Source organism: Haliaeetus albicilla, chromosome 26, assembly GCF_947461875.1.
Source record: "Haliaeetus albicilla chromosome 26, bHalAlb1.1, whole genome shotgun sequence".
NCBI lineage: Eukaryota > Metazoa > Chordata > Aves > Accipitriformes > Accipitridae > Haliaeetus > Haliaeetus albicilla.
Window position 1 is genome coordinate 11,746,064 of NC_091508.1, and position 27,888 is coordinate 11,773,951.

At 42.9% G+C, this 27,888-nt stretch overlaps 1 protein-coding gene across 4 annotated transcripts; it reads left to right on the forward strand.

Annotated features, from left to right (window-relative positions):
- Window positions 1-50: 50 nt before the first annotated feature.
- Window positions 51-27,866, forward strand: FKBP15 (FKBP prolyl isomerase family member 15). 4 transcript variants are annotated; one of them, XM_069771671.1, is made up of 30 exons: window positions 51-228; window positions 1,699-1,808; window positions 2,138-2,225; window positions 2,868-2,937; window positions 4,174-4,248; window positions 5,363-5,461; window positions 5,924-6,073; window positions 7,082-7,150; window positions 8,527-8,670; window positions 9,114-9,259; window positions 10,015-10,063; window positions 10,738-10,857; window positions 11,122-11,221; window positions 11,979-12,082; window positions 13,585-13,678; window positions 14,509-14,618; window positions 15,018-15,128; window positions 15,762-15,856; window positions 16,547-16,649; window positions 18,503-18,535; window positions 20,181-20,352; window positions 20,866-21,002; window positions 21,338-21,493; window positions 22,207-22,359; window positions 22,705-22,797; window positions 23,248-23,358; window positions 23,838-23,945; window positions 24,154-24,920; window positions 25,407-25,503; window positions 25,980-27,866. In XM_069771671.1, exons 1-30 carry the CDS (start codon window positions 170-172, stop codon window positions 26,052-26,054), a joined length of 3,798 nt encoding a protein of 1,265 aa, XP_069627772.1. In that variant the 5' UTR covers window positions 51-169; the 3' UTR covers window positions 26,055-27,866. The 4 variants fall into 4 exon arrangements, with proteins under 4 accessions (XP_069627772.1, XP_069627773.1, XP_069627774.1 ...); XM_069771673.1 differs by lacking the exon at window positions 51-228 and adding an exon at window positions 248-343; XM_069771672.1 differs by lacking the exon at window positions 18,503-18,535.
- The last annotated feature ends 22 nt before the right edge of the window (window positions 27,867-27,888 follow it).

The window sequence follows — 27,888 nt, forward strand, 5'->3', positions numbered from 1 at the left end:
CCTCCGACGCGCCTGCTAAGTCCCGCCCCCGCACGGCTTCCGGTCCTCTTTCCTCCTTCCTCCTCCCCTTTCCCCTCCCCGCGCCGGTCCCGTCCCGCCGCGGCCGGAAAGCGCTCCGCTGCCGGGCAACGCGTTTACGACATCGCGGGACCGCGGCGGGTCCGCGACCATGTTCGGGGCGGCGGCGGCGGAGGAGGACGACGCGGACTTCCTGTCCCCTGCCAGCGGGTGAGCGGCCGGCGGGGCGCAGCCGGGCCACCCTTCCCGTCCCTTCCCCGCCGCCGTGAGGGGACGGCGGCCCGTGCGGGCTGTGGGGCAGCGGCCGCGGTGAAACCCCTTTGCGGTGAGGGTCGGGTCCCGCGCGGGCGGCGCTGCCGCCCGCCCTCCGCAGCCCGGGGCTGGGCCTCGCTGTTGCCCGGCCCGGTGAGCGGCGGGCGGGCCCGCGGCCTGCGGGGAGCTGTCCTCCCGTGACTGGATTTAGGCCCGGGTCTGTGCCGCTTACGGTGGGGGCAGAGGGGGAGTCCAGCGCCCCCGGGAAGGGGCTGGTTGTCGGTGCGGGCCCCTCAGTATGCCGGCGGGGCGGGAGGCGGGCAGGCCTGTGGCAGCCTGGGGGGGCTGGGGGAGCTCCAGGGCCTGAGCCCGCCCGCCTGCCTGCAGACCCGGGCTGGGTTTTCTCCGTGAGCCCTTCCAGAAGGAGCGGGAGCAGCCGCTCGGGGCTTGTGATGGAGGGGACCGGCGAGATAAATCGGGGTTTTCACTTAAATAAGGGTGTGAGCGGGAGGTCCTGAAAAAGCCGGGTTGGGGGTGCTTAGACAGGGATGGCGACTTCAAGTGCGTTCAGCAGTTCTTAACTTTTGTTGGTACCGTTTTAGTGTGTAGCGCATTCAGTTTTTCTTACGTTGTGTAACTTGTTGCCACTTGAAGATTCCTTAGCAGTTGTAACTTCAGCTGTGCTCGCTCCTCACCCTCTTCAAGGAGCTTCTGTTTAACAAGTCTTGTAAACTAATCCTCTCTCTTTTTAGCAAATATGTTTGGGTTTTTTTAAGCATCTCATGTGAAATGCTGCAGGTCCACTGACAGTGGTGGTGTCCTTTGTGCATTCTGCTTCGTAGTTTGAATTATTCACTTGCCCCATGATACCAGGAGTAGGGTGAGCTTAAATGGGCTTCAAGCAGAAAAACTGCACATAACGTATCGTGTAGGAATAACCTACTTGCCTGCAGCATTAAACCTTCTGCCCTTAGATGGGAGACCATCTGCCATTTAAAACTTACTGGAAGAATGCGTTTCCTGGACATTTCAAGAAAAAAAATTCTAGTGCTAAATGGTGGTTTCTCTGTCATCACATAGGTGTTTTTTTTCAGTATTGTAACAATCACCTATTTCATATGAGGGTAGTCCTTGTCATTCCTTTAAAGTAACTTCTTCTCTGGTGTAGTTTCAGTCCTTGTTTGTTCTTTATAGGAACAGCTTTTGAGGAAGTGAAACACAATGGTACCACTTACCCTAGCCTCTTCATCTAAAAGTTCTGCTTATTCAAAATCAAATGGCTAATTAGTATAGAGCTGCTTAACGTGCATCCCTTTATTTCTAAAGAGATGGTAGACACTTCATATTTGATATAACTTGTAATTAGTGGTGTTCATTATCTATAAAGCCCATGTTAAATAAGGTAAAATAGCTTCTTTCTCTTTCTAGTGCCAGATTGGCCTCTCTCTTTGGTCTGGATCAAACAGTCTCAAGCCATGGAAACGAATTCTTCCAGTACACTGCACCAAAGCAGCCTAAGAAGGGTCAAACAGCAGCTGGTAAGTAACTGGGATTGAGCGTGGGGAAAAAAACGTAGCAGCATGTGTCTTGCTGGGAGAATGATGGGCTTTGTGAAGAACAGCAGTGCAAATAATTCACTTGGTTTTCTTGAATTATATTATCCTCTAGTACCCTCCTACATCTGGTTATTCTAGTGGCCTTTGGTGACTTTAGAACATCACTCTTTGTTTTTCATCTTCTTCTAGAGTTATTTTTCCTTCGGGGAAGGACTACGTTGTGGCATTGGCACTGGCCAGCGAATGTGGCAGTTCTGCTATCACTGACAGATAGTCAGTGCTTTTTATTCCTGCTTTTTATTCTTTGGCAGGTCAGGCAGCCCAGAAGGCTCCTGTGGCCCCAGCAGCTTCAGGAGCACCATCAGTGTTCATGGCCACTGCGGTTCATGCTTATCGATAGTAAGTGCAGCAGTGGTTTCCTGCATTACCTGTTAGAGTCTGTGTCTCTGGGAGCTTAAGACCTAATCATAAAGGGAAGATGTTGGATTAGTAGAAAGAGACCATTGCTTGTAGACATGTGTCTGCATGGTAGAAATGCTACAAGTCAATGCAAGTTTCTGCTCAAAAAAAGTTTCAGTTACTGTGCTGCAGTTCTGGGTTACACAGTTGTCAAATAAATAGCAAGTTCTGGATTTGGCTGTTACAGGCAACTGCATCCTGGGGTGCTGGCCTGACACTTGCACAGTTTCCAGGCAGCTCTGTTGGATGCTTATGTCTCATACATTCCCTTGTGGAGAACTGAGGCATGAGCATAGAGTGACAGCAGTAAAATTCTCTGTCCATTTGACAGTGCCATCATGTAAAAACTCATTTGCCCTGGATCTGTGAAAAGAACAGTTTTCAACTCAAACTCAGTAATGTATGCTCCTGTAATCTGTGGGCAAGCAATGCAGTTGCAATGTCTTTAAGCTAAGAAAGGCTGCCTAACATTTTAGTCATGAGGAGAGGGACCTGAACTCTAAAGAAGAAAACCTCAGCAGCAGTAGAGGGAAGTCTGAGGCAGGGACAGTTCTACAGCTGAATATCTAACTTGTCTTCCAGTACAAATGGGCAGTACTTGAAGCAAGGCAAGTATGGAGCAGCTGTAGTGGGGAACCATGCTACTAAAGAGGTGAGAAACACTTCACTTCTTTTTCTCAGAGCTCACCAAAATGTCTTTGCTTTTGATGTTGGAGGTCTTCGTTCCACTGATTGTTACACCTTCAGCCATTTATCTTGGTGACATCTTTCTTTTCTGCAATCCACAAGTTTGTAAGATCTCTTACAACTTGTGCCTGAAATATTTTGCAATGTTTCAGGCACTGCACCTTTTCTAATGTTTCTGGAAGTGATTTTGATGTTTATTCAGAATGTTTTTGACAACTGGATCACAAATCTGTGCATGTGGAAATCAATATATAGCAAAAGTCTGTCCAACAGTACAGAGATGCTTTGCTTAAGTTTTGTTATTTTGGTACCAAAAATATCTCTCCTTCCCAAGTACTCCTCTAAGAACATGGCACCAAGGTGCCCAGTAAATTGGTGTGTTTAAAAGATACTTTGAATGCTCTGATCTGTCCTTGATTTTGGTGTTTATGGTGTTTCCTAATGTTCAATTCCTAATTCATGTTGTCTCACTAAGTTGCTTCTGCTTTGAGAAGAACAAAAAAAACAGTAGTTTGGTAAACTAATTGCTGAGTCACAGATCTGAGAAGTGTTCAGGTGTGGCATTTGTGGGGGAGCTGGGAAGGACAGGACTTGCCGAAGGAAGCTAATGCAGCCTTTCTCAGGCTGCCTTTGTAATATCGAAACCTGCACAGCTGGGAACAGTTAGCAGATTGCTCCCCATTCACCACCCAGCTGTGTTGAGTGCAGGTGCATAAAAGAAAGCACTTTCCCTTAGTGGATTGTGTCTAGTACAGCCAAATACATCAATTTAATGTTATATCTGCATTGTTTAGTACATGGAAGGCTCCCTCCAACTTATTATTACTCAGTCTGTTACATTGTTTTATGCCTGTATGTTATGTGTTGTGAGTCTTATGTATCGAAGGGTTAGTGCACCATCTTTTCACACAGTAGCTGAAAAAAAATGTGGAATTAGTTAAAGCATCTTGCTTATTGCAAACTAATTAGTTTGAATTGCTTGATTCCTGTAGCTAAATAAAGCTTGCATATTTTCAAGGGTTTTTAATAGGTGCTACAAAATTGTGTGAAGTATTTTTGCTATGAAAAATGCTGCTGCAAGGTGTATTTGACAAATACTGTAGCCTTAGGCTCAGAATTTGACAAAACACATTAGAATTTAAGACGTTACGAGTTTGTGCTTTTTGTTCTTTTTCCCTACCCAATTCCTTGTGGAATCCAGTACAGAATCCTCCTTTACATCAGTCAGCAGCAACAGATCGCGACTGCAAGGATCCATCCAGGCTTCATACTCACAGTAAGACTCTGGATTAGAAAAGCATTCAGTGATCTGTATTGTTTACAGCAAACAGAAGTTGACTCTGAAATGCTTTCTTAAGCCTTAGTTTATAGCCTTTGAGATCAAACAACTGACTGACACAGCAAGAAGTGCCACAGTGCCTTGGGAGCGCTGTTCTGCTCCTCCTCCTCCTGTGTATTGCACAAGACTTGCATCTGCCTTTTGCAGAGCACTTCATCAGTAGATTTCACAATGCAAGTTTTTACACTGTAGGAGGTATGTTATTACCTCTAGATCGCAGAGGAGATGTTTTGAGTTTTGCAGTCCTACAATGGATAGAAACAAAACAAAATTTCTTTTGCTAATAATTTCTAGTTAAGATAGTGAGAGACTAGAACTGAGCAAGCAGAAGGAAATGATAGCAAGGAAATGTTTTCTCTCAGAAATTTGACACTCAACACTTTCCTGCTGATAAGAACAATTTGGAGCATTGTAAGTCCTAAAACAGGATCTCTCAGGAAGTTCTGTTTTCTGCCAGTTTTACAGAAAACTGGTGTGTTCATTTTTTAGCTTGTCATCAGGTGATATAAAATTTCTTGGTTTGACAGACAGAAATTTTACTCTGAAATAGTAGAATTTCAGTCCAAATTTCTGACCAGGATGCTAGCTTGCTTTTTAGTTTTATTAGCACATTTTGAAAGATCGATGGGTTGTGTATTCAGCTTCTGGTGACATGGATTTTTAGAAGTGAGGAAGGGATGACTTCTCCAGTTGATTCTGGAAGTGTAAATATAATTAATACTTATGAAAAGAAGATTACTTACACTTAAAAATCTCAGTATGTATTATAGAACCTAGCTTCAAAGAAGCTTGTGAAAGCTGCAGCATCTATGAAGAACTTAATATTTGCTCAAGTATTTGAGTTATAGTAATTCTTCCATGATAATGAGCACATAAATAAAAGCTAATTTGTGCATTCTGACCTTGGGTAGTAATACAGCAGGATTCTTCCTTTGCCTCTGCTTAATTTCAGTAGCTCTGATTTTAAGCTTCTTTTGGATGTGGATTTTTTTTTAATGTAGTTGAATGCATCTTTTCATGTATAACACGGGACTGATTTCCTTTCCCACAGGTTCAACCCAACAATTACAGTACGTTCTATGATGATCAGAGACAAAACTGGTCCATCATGTTTGAGTCAGAAAAGGCAGCAATGGATTTCAGTAAACAGGTAACTACTTACTCTGTGCAAGGTGTGACTTGCTGGCTTGTTTAAAACAACAGCCAAATCAAGATGTATCTCTGAGAGCACCTTAGTGCTGAAAGGTGCTAAGTCAGTCATACTTTTTCACTGAAGTTCAGCTTTGAGTGTCTGCCTGACTGTGATTGAGGCAGATCTGTGATGAGCCTGAGTCTTGTTCATTAGATACAGGCCTCTGAGGCAGGGAGCCTGTTACTTCTGGCGGGATTTTTGATCAAGATTCTCAAGTACTGTAAGACCAATGGTTCTGTAGAGCAGAGGGTATTTACTCAGCAAAATTCAGTACAAGGAAACATGGAATGCCTCGTAAGTGCATCTATAAGCAGGGCTTGATCAGTACAGTAAGAAATGCATCAGATCTGTAATGAGTTTTAGTGGAACTTGCCACTCTGTTTTAATGGCCAGAGACATTGACAGGCTTTCCTTCTGCAGGTATGCATTGCCAAATGCAACAGCTCCCCAGTGCTTGATTCAGTCCTCTACCAGGATCTCCTTCTTGGAGAAGGGCAAGGAGTAGAAGGAGGAGACTCTCTGGAGATTGCCTATACAGGTTGGCTGTTCCAGAACAATGGGCTTGGACAGGTAAAGACATTTCTGCAACCTCCTGTTACTAAGTGAGTGTGACAGTCCCTGGAAGGAGCTTGCCGCACCTAGCATAGTACTGGCACTGATGTTAAAGGTATTTTTTCAGTCGCTTATGGCACCATAAGTGAGGTCATGTGTGTTACCTATAGAACAATAAGGGATTCCGTTACTGTTCAGGAGGAGGCAACTGAAATGCTTTTAATTTTCATAGGCACTCTCACACATAAATATTAATGCAAATGGTGAGAAGGGACAGTGAAGCTAGCATGTTCCTTTGCAAACAGCTTGAGGAAGTGATAAGAAGGGCCTTGTCTGACACAAAGCACATATCAATATTAAAAGAATGAGATTGCTTTTACAGCAATCCTCTACATCTGTATCCAATCCAGTTTGCTAATGAGCAAAAGAAATTCTTTCATGTTTCAATGCCTTTAAAATACTTCTGCTGGTTTTATTATTAGCGAAAATCATGGCAAAGGGTTTTGCATTTGCATCCATCTGCAGTTGAATCTTTCTGCTATGAAAAAGGGCTTTCTGTTTTTCATTTTTAGGGGATTTTTTGTTTGTCTTGATCTGTCTGGCATGCTTCTCTCTATGTACCAATGGTACATAGCAGAGCTTACTTCTAATCTCCTGAAAGAGTTGTTCAGCTGCATATGTCTTAGTTTAATGTACAAAACTTCTAGACAGTTGTTTGCTGCTTGATATAAGCCTGTTGCATAGTGTTTTACCTGGCCCGATCCTGTCCTGACCATCAAGCTCAAAGCAGTTTTAAAGTCTGAGTCTCCAGCTGTCATTCACTTTAAGAAATTGTGCTGTGCAATGGACTAGAAGCTGTAGAGATGCTCTGGCTTACGTTTGTTGATAATTAGTTTTGGAAGTAGCAGAATGGGAAATAGCACATAAGAGATTGTAGGAGTTTATGGAATGTGTAAAGCAGCGTTCAGAATCTTGAAACAATTAGGAAATCCATGTATTTTATGTTTTTGTTCTTCAACTCTCTAGGTGTTTGACTCAAATGTTAACAAAGACAAGCTGTTACGGCTCAAGCTGGGATCTGGAAAGGTCATTAAGGTAGAACTTCTGGCACTTTCATTATAATAATTGAAGTCTTAGAGCTTTGAATTACTGAAGATCTTGTTCAGGATTCATATATGCTATTTCTGTTTCATGGTTCATTTGATAGGAAACACTCTGTAACAGCGACTCACTCAAACTTTATTTTCTTCTTAATTTGCACAATATAGCCCAGTCTCCTTTTCAGTGGCAGTGTTAGAAAGAAGTTGTCCTGTTCAGTAAAAAAGAAGCTTCCTGTTTTCAAGAGCTGGCGGGGGGGTTGTCTTTGTTTTTCTGGAAGTCACTTAATCCATTAACTTGTTCTCAGGGAACTTTATTTCTAAAGGAGGATTTCAATTTCAGAAGAACTTCAGATTCCTCCCCACTCATGCCTCAGAAGCAGACCATCAGACAGCTCTGATACAACACCTGGGAGAAGGGCATGGGAGGGTGAAGACAACTGACAAGTTTTAGGATGGTCTAGTAAAATATAATACTACTGCCTAGAGTGGTTTTACCCTCTAAGTCAAATTGTGAGGGTTTTGGCCATGGAATAATTTTTCAGTCCAGGTGGTGTGATACTCCCTTATGTTATTGCATAAAATCAGGCTGTGAGTCAGAGATGCTTTTGTTCAAGTTACTTCCATTATGCGAGTAATTCATATATGATCTGTTACAAATTGTCCTTTGTTGAAGATGCAGTATTTTTCTACTTTATTTGTTTTAACATGTATCTTCTTATTAATGTTGTCTGGGTATAGTAGTCATCCTGTTAAATGCTGGCATCCATTTGACAGTTTGCATTTCTCTGACTTCTAAATCTCCTTCGCTACAACTGTTTTCTGTGGGTCGTTGTAAATCTAACCATAGAATTCGGAAGAGATCTCTCAGTGACGTGGAGTCCTGTTCTTTCCCAGAAGGCTGAGAAAGGTCACCATTGTGTGCCCTCCAAGCCACCCGCAACTACAGAATTTGTGCACACAGCACAGCATGCAGTTCTTTTCTCCAGGATATCACTGTGATCTGTGATAGCTCCTTAAGTTAGATATTTAAAACTTGAACCAGGTTTCTGGAACCATATGGAGACCTGGAAGCCTCCAGCCTTCATGGTAGAGATTGCTCTGTCTGTTTGGTTTCATTATGAACATGTTGGGAGCTGCATCTTTATTCTTAAGTTAATGTTGCAATTTATAACTGGCCATTAAGATTTGTTGTAAGATGAATGTGCTGCAGACTGAAAATAAATAGGGTATTACAAGAATCTCTCTATATGTGTTTTGGAATCTTCTGTAACTGGTGCCTGAAGCTGTCTTAATCAGTGTAATTAAAAGAAACTGTAATGTCACTGATCAAACTGTTTACTTTCTCTTCTATTGTGTCTCTGAAAACCAAAGGGCTGGGAAGAAGGAATGATGGGGATGAAGAAAGGAGGGCGAAGGTATCTCATCATTCCTCCGGCATGGGCCTATGGGGCTCAGGGAGTGGCTGGCCGTGTCCCTCCAGACTCTACTTTAGTTTTTGAGGTGGAAGTTAGGCGGGTGAGTGTCTTCTGCCAAACGTTTATTTTACATCTGCTTTGTGGCTGTTGGGTGGCAGCGTCTGTCTGCAAGGTGAAAACCTGCTGTTGGCATGAGAACTACAGCTCAGAAACTGTTATAAACCAAATACCTCAGGACGATACGTATCTTTAATTTAAAAAAAAAAAAAACCAAAACAAAACCCTAAACCCAGAAAATCCCTCTAGGCTGTTTACTAAGACATGTCTATTCTGTCTTGGGATCTTTTCATTGTCTTATTTGTGAGTCACTTAGGAAAACAAAATAGTCAGTGAGGAATGACAGGATGTAAAGACTCAGCTTCTTCAGTTCTGAATCAGTTGTATGCTTTTACTTGAAGTGCATGAGGAGTCAATCAAAAACAAGTTGCTGAAAACTTTTTTGGGAACCCGGAAAACCATCTTTTTTGTTATGTGCTTTTTAAGGTAAAGTTGGTAAAGGAATGCTCTGGTTCGGATGGACAAAGCGTTAGTTCAAGGGATTCTCCTGCACCTTCCCCAGTACCAAATTCAGATGGCTTCTCTGCAGACACTGGTTTATTGCCTCCATCTACGATACCTCCAAAGCCTGGGTAAGAAGCAGCATGGTTATAACAACTTGCTGTATTAAAAGATGGCAATGCTCATAAACATCCATCACAGTGTTGCATTAACACATCATTTGGCAAATGTGGATCCTCTGTGTGCCAGCTTAGTGCCATCGGTGTGGCAGGGGAATGCTTGTGAACAAGACTTGCAGGAAATTTTCTGCTTGAATGCTGACTTTCAGATTTAAAGAAATTTGAATGGGCACAGATGAAAAGTCATTCCTCTGCAGCGTTACTAAGATCTAACATGATTAAGCTGTATGAGTACTGCTACAACAGCTTTCTCATCTCAGGTGGCAGTATAGTCATAAGTTGGTCTTAGGTTATGGCTGATGGGTTTAATTGCAAATTTTACATTGTCATTTTGTTTCTTAAATTAACTAAATGGGTTAGTTATCCTTTTTAGGGAGTTCAAGTTTAAGTGCTCTTTTTGTTGCCATAAGTAGTTTGTTACTGGACTTGGTTAAAATTGTTTGTACCAGAATGTGGTCATTACAGCGATCAACAAAATCAACTTTCTGTAATCAGCCATGGAACTTGCCCATAATGATGTTCTGAAATCTACAGATAGTGTTGCGAAGAATCTTCCAAAAGTAAGGTAAAAGAAATGCTCACAATATAAGAAAAGGGTTTTCCTAGGGGGAGGCGTATTTGACAATATTTAGAAATGCAGAATATTGGATCCTGAATTTCATTTTTGTTAATCTCCAATATCAATACACACCTGTTTGGCTTTTCAGGGAGCCAGCTGTTCGGGCCAAGTCAAACTCCATCAGTGAACAGCTAGCAGTAAGTGTTGTTGCTTTTTCCTAACTAATTTGAAGCTTTAAGTAGGGAAGCTTGGTTGGTTTCACCTCTCCATTCAGTGTTGCTGAAGATAAAGTGAACCTCATGCAAATAAGATGCTCTCAAATGTTCACCTTACTAACGGCAGATTAGGGCCTTGGTTTTGAAGGTATTAGCAGAACATGAGGAACCTCAGTCCCAGTTCCTACTCTTAAGTGCAAAGTTACCTTGACCTTGTGGATACTCATAAGATTAGTTGTCTTCTTGGATAAATGGACAAATTTAGAATGGATAACAGAGTAATTGGGACATTCATTATAAGTTTATATAGCTACATGAGAAGAAGACTTTTTGCATGTGCCTCAGGATAGAAAAAGCTGCTAAGCAGCTTCTTGAACACATTTTCTTGTTGCTGTGTTTTGTGCAGGGATAGATTTTCTATGTAATGACAGTGTCATCCCAGAAGGAGAGTATATAAAGCAAGCCAGATTAACAAATCCACAGTGTTATGTTGTATGCTTGAAAATCAGTTTTTCACACAGTCATTGAAAAATTGAAATAACCAGAATTGTTAAGTCAGTGATTTAGAAGGGTGTAATCCTGACAGATGTCTCTGTAATGTCTGAAAAGCCTGGGCAGAGCGATGAAGGAAGAGTAACTGCAAACATTTCTTTTAGAACCCAGATGTAGCAAAGGCAAAGCTAATTTCTCGGATGGCTAAAATGGGACAGCCCATGCTGCCTTTCCTTGCCGGGACAGCAGGTAGTCAACTTGACTCCAGTGACTCGGAAATAGAGGTACATCACCAATCACATAAATGTAATCTTTTTTTGATTTTTTTTTTTTACAGTGTGAATTCCTTAAAGTGGAGTCTGTAGCAATAGCTCTCATTTTGTACAGGGAAAGCGTACTCTGTTTCTGTGGCAAAAGGGTTTAATGATTCCACTGTTCCTATCTAGTTCAATTGGGTTAACTGGATAACACCTAGTCTCGAGTGATCTTGGGTTCAAACTGTTTGCTCATTCTTTAGCATTCCTTGTAATATGCAGAAATGTTTTTAGGATCCAAATACACTGAGAGGGACAGCACAACCAGTGGCTTCATCTTCAGTGAGACCATCGCAGCCAGCTCATGCAGTACTGCCCACAGTGTCAACACAAGGTAATATGCTGGTGAGCCTGGGATTGGTATAGAGAAGTTTCGTTTATTTGCAGGCTTCAAGTACAAGGGTTGTATGAATAGAGGATTCCTTTCAGGAACTGAAATGGGAACTGATAGATAGCTTCTAATAAGGCTTGCTAATCCGAAGCTCCATAGGTAGACTAAGTCCTTGGAGTATGTCTTCATTGTGATCTTATGCACACATGACTGTTTGAGGAAGAGTAGCCACGGTGCATGAGCCGCTCTGTCACTGTGTGTGCTGGGGTGTCACTGAGATTTCTAAGAGGACATGTGATTTGTAAATGGGACTGTTACAAATCCTTTCCCAGTCAACAAATTTTTTTTGTTTGAAAATGATGGAAATAAAAGCAAAGGGCATCAAAGGGCTGGCAGCTCTGGAGCAGGCTCGACTTGTCTTCTCATGATGGAATAGTAATGTCAGCTGCTGGTCAGCTGAGCAGTCTTTAGAGTCAGTCTGAGTAATATCTTGTGTCAGTAAACCTCAGAGCTACCTTTGTTTGAATGAAAAGAGGTTGTCTAAATGTAGCTAGAAGTGGAATTTCTGTGAAAGATTACTTTTTTCTTGACCTTTTATCACTTGCTTGACCGGATTTAATTTTCACAAGGCTGCAGACAGGCTTGTGTTAAATTTTTGTCTATTTAGTGATTTTTTTTTTTTTTTGGCCATTCCACACTGGGTGAGTGAAATTATTTCTAGCTACTTTACGGCATGCTGAATTTTTTTCTTCCTTTTCAGTACCTCAAGCATCTGGTTCTACACCCCCGGTATCTTCTGCTGCTTTAATACCTGCAACGATCCAGCCCCATTCAGCTCTGCCTGGAGGAGCACAGGGTTTTCAGGTACCAAAACGAAATCAAGGACAATATTGGCACTTCTGTCCTTTCTCCTAAGTGTTACCATCTTCTCTGTTGCTGGGAGCAAGGACTTCATAGCAGCATGTAAGGATGAGAATCCCAGGCTGTTTCCTGTGACTCTTCTGTGGCATTCTCAGGTTTCCATCACATGCCTCTTCGAATTTAATCAAAAAGGGCTAATTTTCTGTTTGCTGATGGCTTCTTAAAGTTGAACTAAGAATTAACCAGACTTTCTTTAATATCTTCTTTTGTAGTGGATAAAATAAAAACTTTTAAGTATTTGTAGAGCTGGTGAAAACAAGCATTTTATTTGAAATTTTTCTTGGGCATGGTCTGTTTTTCTGTGAGAGCTCACGTGCACACTTAATGTGGTTTTGGGTCATGGTTTTTCATCCAGCAAAAGAATAATCCTTTTAAAAGGCTTGTGCTGCTGCTGCTGTAAAGTGATGCAATCTGCTTGCTAACAAGGAAGCTTTGGGGGCTTAACACACAATGTGTTTTCCACGTCAGATAGGGAAGACAAAGCTATTGTACAAACAATTCTATGAAGTCTAAAACCAAGTTTTTTACTGTCTGCTTTCTGTAGTTATTTTCACTTAAGCTGTTTTCTGGAACTTTTGGAAATCAGTGGCCTATGTCGCATAGACGCGCAGTTTATTTTTAAAGGGTCCAGGCAGAGGAAGAAAACATTTGATAATGAATAAAAACAATATGAAAACAAAACACTGCAACAAAACAAAAACAACCACAACACCACCACCACCCCCCCCTCCAAAACTGGTGTGGTATTGCATTGCTTTGGCTTTGCATTTTCCTTGTGTTGAAAATGAGGGAGGTGTGGCAAGTAATAAGATTTTAAAAATAGGCTTTTCTGTTTGTTGAAATAGAAACTAGTCATTAAAGTGAAGTTTTAATCTGACAGTGATTTGGGTGTATCCTTTTGAAAATTTGACCCTGACGTCCTGAATTCTTCTAGAAACTTGGCCCAAGTTCTATTGTAATTTTTTCTTTTTTCCTTGCCTGAGAGAGTAAACTGGTAGGAGTGAGGTACTCATAGCATTTAATGCATTCTTCAGTCCATTTAGCTCCTTCTGATGAGCACTGAGCAGTAAAGTTGCAATCAAGTTGTGTTGCACTTTGAGCCCTTCCTAGGAATAGCCTTGTGTTCAAGTTAGCATAACTTCAGTGAGCTGTTCACATGCTGATCTTTGCCTCTCACAAACATACTTTTGCTTAAACTTCAGTGAAGAAGGTAACTTATTAAGCTGTGGTAACTTGAACACATGTCTAAGCCTTGAAAGAAGAGTGACTGTTGTTTTCCCTTTACTATGACTGTTGTGTGATTTGACTTCCAGCTCCTTAATTCTGTCTTTCTCTTTCCAAATGTCATCCTTGCTCTGGGGCTTAAGAAACATGAAAACTGCTTAAGTGTGAGGAAGGGGGGAAATATCAAAACATATTCTAATCTATTGAACTTGCTCTGCAAGGCATATCCAGGAATGGCATTTGCTTACCCCCAAACTGCTGCATCTGCTTCTCAACTCCAGCCTGTAGGACAGATGTATCCCACACCTTACCAAGGTACGTTTAAAAAAGTACATGCTTTACAGAAGGCTGCAATACCTGCAGTAAACTGTTTATAATGATTTAGGTAGCAATGGTAGCATACACGTACATATTCATCCTGTCTGTACTGCTGTGCTGTTTCACAAATTCTTATTTTTAATACCAAATGGGGGCAAACATTTCCCAATAAATATCCATCTTTTTCTTACATTAAGGAACTTTGTGCAGTGTGAAAGGGGATGGAATTTCTAGGTGTAATCCCAAGGCTGTGTATTACTAAAGGTATTTTGTAGATGATGCTTCCAGTTATAAATATAACTGTAATAGTAAATAGTTATCCTGCCAGCCAGGGAAAGAATTTAAGTGTACATGTAGAGGCCTTTACTAAGTGAGAGGACATAGCCCAGAAAAGGGTGCAACCTAAGAAGGACTGAAGGCATTTAACCAACCGTTTAGGTAATCCCTGTTGGTGAAGACTTGAGTATAGCTGAACTTTCCTTGGGGCACGTTTTTTTCAGTTCAAAGTTTCAGAAGCCATCCTTCGTTCCTATTGTTTGATTGTACCTCTTTGTGTACTACTGTTCTAGTGCGTCTGGGAGCTTTGCTCTTGTTGATCTAAGTGCTGTCACACAGCTCAAGAATTTCCTGTAGTCATAAACCTGCCTACTCATGTTATTTGGAAAATACCTGTGTCATTATTTTTCCAAATACCATGTCCATTTTATTTCTGGGAAGAGTGGCTGTCCTATCTGTCAGGCTTCAAACTGCTGAGCATTGCTTTTGATATGTCTGTATTGCAGGCATTTTCCCCTTGTGACTATACATCTCTCTCCTTTCCATTCAAGCACCCGGGGATGTTACTTCCTTTTTGATGACAGAAGCTCGGCAGCATAACACTGAAATCCGAATGGCCGTTAGCAAAGTAGTAGATAAAATGGATCATCTGGCTGCCAAGGTAATGTATGGCATAGGCGGGCTTGTTAACAAAGTTACTGCTATTTGGTCTCCAAATGTCTCGGGAGTTGGCTCTATTTAAATGCCTGCCTTAAGGTTGTAAGTGATGTACTAACTTAGTGAAAATTCCAATATGATCAAACCTTGAAGTGGTGGCAGTTCAGCTACTATGAAAAAGCTAAGCCTAGGCTTGGGGGAAGGTGCTGTGTCTTATTGTCTTAAATATCATATGATGCAGTGTTTGAAGAGATTCATTGCCCTTCAGGAGGTGTCACAGTTGATACAGTAGTGTATACCCTACAGCTGATCAAATGGAACACTGAAATGGATCTTTGCAGATGTCTCTTACCTACACGCATAAATTCATTTCATCTGGCTTAAGAATGGCTTATCCCTGCAGGTGGAGGAGTTGAAGAAACAAAACACTGGTAACGGCTCACTGCTGCCTGGTATCTCCTCTGTTACTATGGAAGCTTCCATGATCATGAGCAATATCCAACGTATAATCCAGGTGAGCATGGCCAGCCTGTTTTGACTACTTCCATGAGGAACTGGAGCCCACTATGTTACTCCTAATGTGGAAAGTTGTACTGGCTTGACCCAAATGTCCATCCACCCGTGTGTTCTGTATACAATGATTTCTACCCCTCTGCCCCCAAAAAAAGCTGTTCTCAACAGTTTGTGGTCTGGGTACTTTCTGAGCCAGAGCTGATATATTGGTATTTAATAGGCCTTGGCAAAAGGCTCATGTGAGAGAAATTCAGCCTCTTAAACCGTTATGGACTTAACCCACAGCATCCTGCAGAACGGAGTTTCACAGCTGAAGTACCATGCTGCAAGAACCACAGCCTTCCGTTTTTCACTACTTAGTCTTAGGCTTTGTAGTTTTTCTAAACAGCAGCCTTACAGTCTTGGGTTTTGTGGGTGAAAAAGTCAACCAGACACAATATTCTCTAGAATGTGGTTTGGCAACCACTGTACCATGCCAGGATTCTTGCTAAGTGTAGCATGGCGCCTTCCTGTGATGTTACCACAGAAGGTGATAAGTCTCACCACCATACTGCATCTGTACAAAACAAAGGGTTAGGTACTGCTGCAGGGAAGTCTGAGTAAGGTGAATATTCATGCTTGGGCTATGCTTTAGGAGAATGAGAGACTGAAGCAAGAGATATTTGAGAAGAGCAGTCGGATTGAAGAGCAGAATGAGAAGATCAGTGAGTTGATTGAGCGGAATCAGAGGTAAGGAGTGGGGAGGGTACAGCCTCTCTGCATTTGCAAAGACTTTCTAGCTTACACTTGGTTAGGCATAACTAGGAGAGGGGTGTTCTTTAGGGTAGAGACATGTTCTGATATTTAATTTTTTTTTTTTTATTAAGGCATTAAAGTGTGGTTTCCCCCCCTCTCTCTCTGCAGGGCATATCTCCAAAACTGTGGTTTACAGTAAATGTGAATGTGTAAAAGGGGAAAAAAACCTCATGTTATCTTCTTTGAGCACACTTACTCTGCTTCTTGGAGTTACTTTACTTTTGCTAGCTTTTTAGTAAGGTGGAGGAAATTGTAGGGGATGCAGTATCCCTAGTTCCACTGTTGGGTTTGTGTTCTATTCAGTTTAAGAAGGGGAATAACTTGTTAAGGAAATTGCAAAGGTCAGTGCATATCAGGTTATCAAAATCCATGACTGTGTGATAGGAACATTAGACTTGTTGCAGAGAGGTAAAGCACTTATCCAAAGTGGTATAATCTCTGCTGTGCCCAGCACACCCATTCCACCCTTTTGAGATCAGGCTCTTCTTAGTTCAGGATATCACGCAAAATTGTCTGGGACTTGTCATGAAGAAAACTGCTCTGAAATGTCACCTTTTCTCTCTGAGCCTTTTGCTCCAAGTCATGTATTTATGTAAATGCTCATGCAGTCTCCCCTGTTCACAGATACGTCGAACAAAGTAACTTGCTAATGGAGCAGAGGAACCATTCACTGCAAACAACAAATGAAAACACACAGGCAAGAGTGTTGCATGCAGAACAGGAGAAGGTAATGGTGACAGTGAGCAGAGCCATAGACCTCTGGCTGCAGCCAGGAAAGGGACTTGTTGTTGCACTAAAATATGCTGAAGCCTTGTTAGTCAAGGCTTAAGTCAGTTCTCTTACAAGACAACTGTAGTTCTAAACTTATGTTTTAAAAGCTGTTTTGAGAAAAAAAATGAGTATTTTCGTGGCTTTCATGACAAAAGCAGCACAGGGGATATAAACGTAGATCTTTATGCTGTCATAGCTTTAATATTCTTATCTTGCACGAAAGTATCTGATTTATTGTTAACTTTGTAGGTGTATGGCCAACATGTTGAGAAATTGTGTGTATCACAGGGCTTTGTGGCACTGAAAATGTACTCTGTTTATTTAGTTGCACTGGCAGTTTCAGAAAAGTTTTATTCCTTCTGTTTAACTGACATAGAGTGAATGTAGCTATAAAAAAAAATTATTTCCTACTAGAGTTTCTTCATTGCACTTTTGCACTTCTTTATTAATACTAATCAAAAGCTGTTTGTTTCTACCAATAATATATTGCCCTTTTGTGAAAGGGGCTATTGGGAAATAGCTTTTAAACCAGTTAAATGCACTTATGCATGGCTCCATATCCTCTATTGTCCACTTAAGACAGCCTAGCCCAGGTAGGCTAGCTTTGAGGTCTAATTGCATGGTGTCTTGTATGCTTTCTCAAGCACTGGCTTCTTAAATTACACCAAGTTCAGTCTTGCACCATGCTCCCCTGCTGAGTTGTGTATCTCTCCAGTTCAAATGTGAGATGACAAATGCTTGCTCTGCATGAGAACCATAACTTGGTGCACCTAACAATGACAGAAACTGCAGCTTTCCAAAGTATGCTAGAAGTATGCTAAAGAATAGAGCAATATATGCCTGATAATTGTATGCTGGTGTGAGCAGACAGTAAAGGAGGACTGTATTTTTCCACTGAAAGCCCAGATTGTGTAACTGTAATATGTAGGGAGTGTGAGAGCAGGAATAAGTCAGATTGAAATAATAAATAAAATCCCTTTCTGTCAGTGAGCACAACATCCAGCTTGTGTGATAAGTAACTTGGGGAGGAAGCATCTTTTGGAAGTACAAGATATGATCCTCAGGATTCTTTTGGGCCTCATCTTCAATAGGACTCCACTTGATAAAGCAGTCGCTGCCTAGGGGATAACACTATTACATGAATAGACTTCAGGCCATGACTGGCACTGGGAGAAGATTTCCCCTAGTTTTGTGAAGTATTGACTGTAAATATGAAGGCTGGTATTCCTTCCACTTCCTTTTATCTAACCTAGCTTGCTCTGTGACTGCAATCACTGAGATCACTATGGACAGACAGAATCAGGGCAGAGAATTTTAAGCTGTTTTATATATTCTTTACTTAAAAATAGGGACTCACCATTTATTTTGTGATACAAGCCAGGCATCTGTACCCAGGATCACTGAGAAGAGGTATTAGTAGCATGCTGCTTTTGGGTTATAGATCTTTGACCCTGGTAAAGCACATCACAGCTTTAGACGAAGGCTTCATGTACCGTAATGATAAGTAATAGCCCACGCTCTCCAGTGCAGTGAAATGGTAGTCACTCATAGGACTGCTTCTACATCTGTGATGTATAATGTACCTGTAAGGCCGTGTAATGTACCTTTAGCTTCTTTCTTTTTAAGCCAGGCTTCACTAGCTTTTTCTGTCTAAGGTTTTACAGTTCTTGGAATAATTTAAAGGTTTCTCTGGCATGCCTTAGGCTGCTGTAATGAAGCATTTTGCTTTTCTGATGATGATTAATGCCTCTGCCTTTCAAACTGTGTTCTTAACTCTTCCTGTTTCCTGTCACTGCTTTCTCTTCCTAGCACATGCTGCCAGTGGATCGGGGCTGGGACCAGGTGAGGCAGTGTGTCTGCTGACTGTGTAGGTGATAGATAATAGTGCCCTAGGTAGTGCCAGCCCAGCTTCCTCTTGAACTAGTTAGAAGCTAATTGGCATTAAAAGAAATGCCTCAGATCTTGAATTAGCATGGATCTTCAACTTGGAAAAGGGCTTTAACTAGCAGTGTATCCACTGCTCCCCTCTTTCTTGGGGAGCCCTTTCAAAGAACTTTGTCACATTGCTGCCCATTTCACCTCCCCCGTGGGAGAAATAGGACATGATCATGTAATTGTCAGAGCAGGCACAGATCACATAAGATTCTTGGTACCTGAAAGCTGGAGGCTGGAGCTGAGCTAGTAGAGATATGAAGCATTCACTGCAGAAACTTAAGTCTCGTAACAGTTCCTGGCATAGGATTTCCTTTTTATTTTTCTTTATTTGCCAATAAAGACAAAGGCAAGTGTTAAAATAACCTTTCGATATGCCATGGGGTTTTGGTTTGGTTTTAGCATGCTAGGAGTTAGTATCTTGAACTGCAGTGAGACATTTATGGGAACATAAGAGGAAAGCGGATCTGGTTTTAGCCAGTCTCTGTTGAAATGCTGCCTCCTCTTTAAAATTAATGGTAGTATGCTAGCCCTCAAGGTCAACGCATATTCATCCTTACCATAGTTGGAACAACTTTGCTCACAGCTCTTCTTTGCCAGAAGGTGGTGGTCCTAGTCTGAAGAGAAACACTTTAGTTCTCTTATGGGGATAAAGCAGAGAGAAACTCCAGTTCTCCTGAACTTAGCAGTTACAAGAACATGGAAGCCTGTTGGGAATCTGAATGTAGGCATAGATATAGAAGCTATTTATGTATTCCCTGCAGCAAGTGAGGTTTTCTGACAGGTGTAGTTCTGTCTTTGCAGAGCATCCTCTGAATTTTGTGTGTCGTGCAAGATTGGGAACATGACTTTGCGTCTTTGTCTTGATGCCTTGAGCCTCGCCTAACATACTGTTCACAAGTTGTCTGACAAGCTGTATTAGTACCTGGTTTTACATGAGTCACTGACTTTGAGCAATACTAAATCTGAACAGGTCAACAAGTTACTGTGAGAACTATGCTCCGAAATGACAGCCTTGCCGGTGCGGGCACCTCAAGGTGACTATGTGCTGTGTGCTCTGGAGGGAAGGTGTTTTTATGGCTGGAACAAGTGTATGTTTTGTGTGGCTTTTCAATGATTTGTAAGCTTATTGAAGATAATTAGATGTTGGAGACCAGGCTTTTACTTGAATAGATGTTGTCATAGCTTGAAAACTCTGAGCAGTGCCACCAGGCACTGGTACTAGTCTTAAACATGTTTAAGCTTTTCAGGAAAACTCACTGAGTTGAACTGATGTGATGAGGTTGTTGGTGGCCTTGTGCAACTTCCTAGTCAGTCTGGACAGGTTACAGCCAAAAAACTCACAGTAATGTGGCAAAAAAGTTAACATTACCTCTTCAGTTTGGAGATGACTGTGAGGTGCTGGATCCCAGCACTTCCCCGATAAGGTCTCCAGTACCTTATCAGCTCTTCCTCTGAGATCAGTTCTGGCACCTCCTCACACTCACGTATCCCCTTTTTTTTTTTCTTTTTTTTTCTTTTTCCTCCCTTTTCCCTGCTCCATTTTGTGATACAGGCCAAAGTTGCAGAGGAGTTAGCAGCTGCCACAGCACAGGTTTCCCAGCTGCAGCTGGAGCTGACTGCCCATGAGAAGAAGGAAATGGACCTGCGGAAACAGCTGTCTGCTGCCTTGCAGGAGGCAGAGCGACATGAGACGCAGCTCAACAAACTGCAAGCACAGTTAGCAGGTAAGACTTCTTGTGCCTGTTCCATGTGAGCTCCTTTATGTCATTCTTTTTCCTCTTTTATAAGTCACAGGTTTTTCCTTTCTTCTGTGGTATCTATTCCTGCTTTCCCCAGGATCAGTCACAAGGGTATCAAAGAAGGATATTGATGCACTGAAATGTCTGAAGGGTATGTGCATCCTTGTTATTACTGAAAGGAGAGTGGGCCAAATCAATGAACAAAATCGTCCTGTCACAGGGATGCCTTTTGTAGAAGCAATCTCTTGGCATTACTGTCTAACATCTTGAAGAGGAACCAGAAATGTTCCAGTGGTTGAAAAGTTAAGATAAAAGCTGAGGTATAAACATTGCCATTTCACAGAAGAAGCTCTTGATAAAGTCTAATCCCCAGTGCAGGTGCAAGCTGTGTTGTTTACTTCATTGTGCAAGAGACACTGCTCCTTCCCATCAGCCCCCAAATGCACTAACCTGAAATACATGTAGCACTAAAACCCACAGTAAAGTGTATTTTTGCAGAGCTCCAAGAAGCCTCTGAGGACACTCAGACTAGATTCAAAGCTGAGAAGCAGAGCCGCAAACAGCTGGACCTGAAGATTACAGCATTGGAAGAAGAGCTAACAGACCTAAAAGTGGAAAAAGAGACTCTTGAAAGGGTATGTCCAGTGCCAGCATTATGGAGAGATGCAGGGTTTCAGTTTGCTGAAATTTAACCCAACATTCTTGCTCGTAAACATGCAAGTTAGGTAAATCTTGACTCATCCGCAGGCAGGGATCCCTGTGCTGGTGGATCCTTTGTGCTTATGTGATTTTTTTTTTTATTTTTTTTTAATATCTCGGCCAGTAATATGTTAACCCTCCTACGTCTAAAATAATCTCAGCTTGATTTTAAAGTGATAAGATTCCCTGCTCAAAGAAGCTCTTTCTGCCTGAGGAGGAGAAGCTACTTTGGTGCAGTCTGGCCCATTCTGTGTCCTATTCTGTATTGCAGAATCTTGCAGAGAGGAAGAAGAAATCCGTCTCAGAGAGAGCTCAAGCAGAGGAAGAGATGGAAGAAATACGCAGATCATATCAGCAGGAACTGGACAAGCTTCGACAGTTGCTGAAAAAGGCACGGATTTCAACTGACCAGGCAGCAGCAGAGCAGGTGAGGAGTCATGGGAGCTTCTCCAATAAGTGTCTGGAAGGCTTGTAGGAACCTACAGGTAGGAAATAGTTGTGAAAATGCACAGGTGGTAGAAGAATGAAAACATTATTTGCTTGATTTTAGGGGTTAACTTTAACACAGGGTTCACTTTGTTGTCTTTCTAAAATATCTTTGCTGGTGTTTGTTGGCCCTGCTTTTAACTTTGGGATTTACACTGATGTCTCTCTAAGGAAGTGCGTGATTTGAGTAGGCAGGAAGGCTGCTAGGTCCCAGTCATTCTCTGACTGAAATTACAGGCTGCTGACATGGCTGTAGAGTTTTGGTGCAGTGTTGATGTAGGCTGGCGTGCAGCATCAGATTTAGACTGTGTTAAAGAGTATCAAACTGAGGAAAGGAGAGGTGCAAAATTAAGTTCATAGTAGAGAGAAGAATACAGGACTGATGATGATGGAAAGACTGCTTAGAAATACTCCAAGAGATCTGAAGTCTGAGCCAGACCTTCAGGCCAGCCTGAGGGATTGTGGCCGGAATTGAACTCTGAGAGGTGTCGGCAGGAGCTGGTGAGAGCTGCAGGGCTGCCATCTGCATGTAGGTATTCCAGCCTAGGGCAGGAGATGTTATCCAGCCCCAAGCTTTCAGCCACTTGTTGTCTTGTTGTGCAAATAGAGATTGGGTGTGTGTGTTCCTAATGATCTCTCTTACATGATGGGCAGCTATCACTCATCCAGGCAGAGCTGGAATCCCAGTGGGAAGCCAGATGTGAACGTACGCTGGCCTCGGCTAAGGAGCAGCATGTTAGACAATACCAGGAGGTGTGTGAGCAGAGAGATTCCCTGCAGCAGCAGGTGTCCCAGCTGGAAGAGAAGGTAATGGGCTGTTCTTTATTGCTGAAATACCAAATAACCAGTAACTGTAACCAATGGTCCTCTCCTCATTGTTGCTTGACGTTTTAATTTCTTGACTGTTATGGAATTTGGTCTTGTCTGCAGGATGTGTCTCTACTTGCATCTGTTGGGCTGGTGGGCTAGTGAATTTACTGCTGCAGTTCTGAATGAGGGAGAGCCAAGACGATGTCAGTCTTGGACTAAAGCAACAGCTACAATCTCTTCTGCTTATCTGCACTGAGTGATTGGTTTTGAGCAGAAACTGTTTTGAAGTGGGTGACACTGAAAGGGGCTGTAAGCTGATGGGCTCTAGTTCTTGTCTTTCAGCTTGCGACTCTAAAACACTTGAAAAAAGCAGAGGAGCAAAAATTGTCTGAGTTTCAGCAACGTTTGGAGCAACTAGAGCCTATCAAAGAGAAGGTAAAGGGAATAACACAGCAGCTGAATATGAACTGGAGTGCAATAATCGCTAGACTCAGGCTACCTATGTCCAGAATAACAACATGAGGTCCAGAATATGAGAGGGAGGGAATAACTTTACATTGCTTCCAGCAAACCTGAACGGGTCCAATGATGAGACCCAGCCCTCATTTCACTTGGATCTCGGTAATGCTATGCCTGTTCTTCATGTTACTTGAACTTGAAGAGCTAATGACATGATTGTGGATCTCCAAGGTTTTGGCTTGGTTGGATATCTTTATTTTGGTGCTGTGACCTTCAGCCAAGTCTTTTGCAACTCTTGATCAAAGCCCTGCTTAAAACTCCACTCAGCAATTTACCTGTCGCTAAAAAACAGTTTACAGAGAACCTGTTCATTGCAAGGTGGTGGTGTCTGTGAAGCTGTTCTAACTTTCAGTTTTCCTTCGGCAGTATTCAGCCTTGCAGTCTGATATTGTGGTGCTGAAGGGTCGCTATGAAAAACGCATCAGAGACCTGGAGAAGGATCAGGACAGATCTTCATCTGCAGACTTCACAGAAGAAGTGAGTTTGACTATCCAATATTTCTCCTTACTAAGCAAATCTGTTTACCTTGAATTATTTCTCTTTGAGCAGAGATAAGAAGGAAAACATTATTTTCTCTGCAGAAGCACTGTGTTTCTAGTAGCAGGGTCTATAGAGGAAGAAAGGATGTGATCTTCCTGCTGCCTGCTTTAGATCTGAGGTTTAAATTTAAAAATTGAAAGAATAATAAGAAATAAGTGTCAGTCTGCCTTAGGTGTGTACAGCCTGCCTCAGTTTTGGAGGGATGGGTTTAGTGTATATACAGTGGTTCTGAATTAAGATGTCATGATGTATTCTGCTTCATTATGGGAACTTCTGATTTGAAAAGTGGGTTCTTTGAAAACCACGTGTGTTAGTTTGGATTTATTGTTCCTTCACCTGGAGAAGTATCTGATGTTGAGTCCAGTGCTTCACATGTTAATGAACCTATCTTTGTTTCCTGTCATCTTCTTTTCCAGGTAAAGAAGATAATGAATGGTGTGTTTCAATCTCTTCGGGGTGAATTTGAGCTGGAAGAGACATACAGTGGCAGGACAGTTCTGGGTGTTGTCATGAACACTATTAAGGTACAACAGTGATAAGAGATACAAGGTGATCGCTGTGAGAGAATGAGTCTTGGGCTAAAAACACAAATTTATGTTGTGAGTCTGAAATAACTGTGAAGCAGAAATTTGTTGTGGGTGGTAAAGCAGCCCAGTAGTAGAAGAAGATACAGGGATCTGTGATGGTTTATGTTTAGGGTATAACCTACATTCTCTCTACTCAATTTTTTAGACTGTAACACTGCAGCTACTCAACAGGCAGCAGGAGAAACTAGATCACGACAGTAAAAAGGAGGAATCTAGAACAGGAGCAGCAAGACAGGAGGGATCACCTGGAGTAAAGACTGACCACGAAGAGCCTGTGCAGCATAGCCCAGCACAGTGTGTTGCATTCCCAGCTGACCCTGGTGAAGCAGCCACAGGCTCCATGGTGTCTGACCAGGAAGGCGAGTCTGCTCCTCTGTCTGCCAGGCCCAGAGCTCCTGAGGAGGAGCAGGCAACACAGAGCAGTGGGATGTCAGAAGAGGAGAAGGTCCAGGGGGAGCATCTCTCTTCCACTGCTGAATCCTCTCTGGATCCTGATAAGGGGGCTGTGCTTGCAGGACAGACTGTTCCTGAGGTGGATGAGAACTTTGTCCCAGCCGAGCAAAGGCAGGAGAGCAGTCCCATCAGGGAAGCTGAGACTGAACACAGTCCCTCCAGAATATCTTTGCAGGCTGAAGTTGCAGAACCTTCTGCTCTAGAAGCCAAGCCAAGAGAAGCGGATGTGGCAGTGCTTCCAGAAAAGCCAGCTGCAGAGCAGAAGGCAGAGGAGCCTGTGGGAGGTTTAGAGCCCCCTCCCTTAAATGGTGAGGGAGGGAACTGCACAGACCCATTAGGTGGAGCTAGCTGTGAGGAGCCTGCTTCAGTATCCAACACAGCAGAGCTGAGCTCAGCTATCATGAGAGAAACCCCAGGACAGCAAAAACTGGGCTCCAGCCCAAGGCAAAAAGATTCCAGGTAAGATGTGACTCCTGAGGTAGCCACAGTCCCACTTGCCTGCTGATCAGCTCAGGTCTGGTATGGCAGCACACAGAGAGGCTGGTACAGCTGCACTACTACTGCAGGGCAGCGCACGTGGTCAAGTGAAGCACCGTCACGATGCTAGCACTGCATGGCACAAGGCAGGTGCTGGCAGAGACCAGGCTGTCCAGGGCATGCTCTGCTGGGAGAGCAGTTGCAGAACAGGCTCATGTCTGAGTGGAGGCAGTGGTGCCATTATCCCTAGTGAATGGTTCCCAGCTGAGCGTGGAGGGGAGCATGCAGTTTCTCTAGGATCTGATATTGGTGGCTGCCAGGTCCCAATATCATTCTGCACTGGTGAATAGGACATGCCCTAAAAGCTTGCCTCTGCGACAAAACTTTTCCATCATTCTTTAATAGAACTTGTAAAACCAAGATCCCCATAATCTGCAAGCAAACTGTTAATTCTTTATCTTCTTCTAGCCTCTTTGAGGATGACAACTTCTTTGAAACAGCAAAGGCATCTTGTAAACCACTGAAGCCTCAAGTTCCCTCTGAGGAGGAGGATGAGGAGGAAGTGGTATGTATTTGTATCTTTCCACTCCTACTAAACTGCTTCAGGCATTAACCTCTAGCTTGTCTGTGAAATCCTTCCCATGGCAATGGGGGACAGAGTGGCTCCTGCTAGCTGAGCTCAGAGCTTCCTGTATGTTCTCTGTATAAATCAAGAGTATCTGGGTTGTTTATTGTTGAGCTTGGAGGAGTTGCCTGGGATGAGATAGTGATGACAAACTCCTCCTGGCATGAAGTAAGTGAGACTTGCCAGGTTAATTGAAGGGTTTTAGTGTCTTGCCCCTGTCCTATCCCTTTTAGCTGGTAAGCATCTCTCCTGGAATATTAAGACATCGCATGAGAAATACAAAAACTTCAGTAATGAGATTTCTTGATAGCATCTCCTTAAAGCTGGTGGAGATTTCAGAGCCAGAACTGTGTAGCAATTACTAAATACTGGGAAGCTGTTAAGACTGACAAGTTTCCTTCTGGTTTGATTTCCAGAGCATGAAGGGACGTCCCCCTCCAGCTCCACTCTTTGGTGATGATGATGATGATGATCTGGACTGGCTGGGATGAAGAGCCAGCTGGTGAGCCTATGAGCCCTCTCCTCTGGGCATGGCCTCTTCCTGTGTGCTTAGCACTTAACGAGCTGCATATGTGGGACAGTTGTGAACAACCAGGGACTTCCCAGGCTCTTGTACTGCAGACTGATGGGACCCATCGCTCTGACCTGACAAATGTGCACAGAGATTGGGACGAGCTGAAGGAACCAACCAGTCTTACTGCACATTTGTATCCTACTTCTGTGAACTGTTTCATTAATCTGAAAGTTTATGCAAACATGAACTTTGTAAAGTGCTTCAGAAGGACAAGTCTGGCAGGACCCTGCAGTAGGAAACTACTTTAAAAAAAAAAACAAAAACAAAACAAACAAACAAAAGACCAGGCTAAAATCTTGTCTTCTTCCTCAGTGAAGATCTCTTTGGAATGTTTCTCTTAGACCCCAGGGTGGCTCACAGGGACTCTACACCATCTCGTCACCATGTATGAGCAATGTGCAGTGGGAGATTCGGCTGAGAAACCCCAGGCAGCTGTTTTCCTGTGAGCCACCAGCTCTGCACAGGCAGCTTGGGGAAACCCCAGGGGCTGAGGCAGTTCACGTCAGCACTGTTGTACATCTAGAGCTGCGGCGCACATGGTGCTCACTGACCCACAGCCTGTTAGGCAGGGGGAGCTGTTAGCAGTACTGAAAGTCAGGGCTGTTAGACTGATGCTTCAAGCACAGATGTAGCATCTAGTAATTGCTGTTGTAAGGAACCAACTTCCCAGCTGTGTTTTATGGAGGAGCCCAAGGCTCACAGAGGCCTCAAAAATAATTCATTTGTGCAGCCAGCTCATCTCTCTGTATCCAGAGGTGAAATTTTTCTTTTTTGCTGGTTTGTTTCACTGGCAGTGAAAGCAGCAATAGATGTGTAATGTGCTGCTTGTCCAGAGAGTTACTGTAGGCAGCCAAGCCCATCTCCTGTGCCTTTTTTCTGCTGCTGTTTAAAGGGTGATGATCATAGCACAAGTTAAAACTTAGTGATGGTGGGACATAAGCTATAACCCAGCCTCACCTGGGCCAAGGGTTCGGGGAATAACTTTTCAGACTAAGTGGACCAGGAGGGGAAAGCAGTGAGGATAGACAGCTGGCAAACACGTTGGGTTTCTCATAGCACTTTTACTTCTACACTCACCGGCTCTAATGCAGCTTAAAACTATGAGCAGGTCTTTGTATCTTTAAAACAAATAAACCCCCCCTTCACTTAATAAAATGGAAGTACTTCAAATAATTCTACTACAGTTTAGTTTCTACAGCTGCCTCTTATCATCCCTGAACTGAATTTGATCTGTGTCCTAAATGCAGTTTCTTGGGAGGAAAAAAAAAAAAGAATGCTGGGCATTCCTGTTCTGGAGTGTAGCAGTGTGGCAGGTCCCTGCCCCTGCGTTGCACACTCAGTGTGGCAAATTGCCAAATGCAGCTCAAATTCTGGAAGAGACCAAAGCCTGTGAAATAGCCAGTCTGCTGCCATGCAAATGCTTGTCTTGCAGGATAAATTTCACTGGGGTTTCCAGGGGAGCTATGCCAGAAGTCAAAAGCACTGGATAGTTACTCAGTGCTGAATGTGACAATGTGTGAGACTCAGATTTTTCTGGGGGTCCCCTTCCTTGTGCCGGTCTGAGTGTAGGTACCCTGATGTGGCCTCTGGACCCACCCATCTGTGGCAGTGTCCTAGTAGAGGTCATTGCTAATACTAACAAATCCCACTTCTAGTTTCCTGTTACAGATAGACAACCTGAGGAATTTGCATTTCACTTCTTGAAAAATAAAGTGCAATTAAACCTGTATTTTTTGCTTGTATGGGCTTTA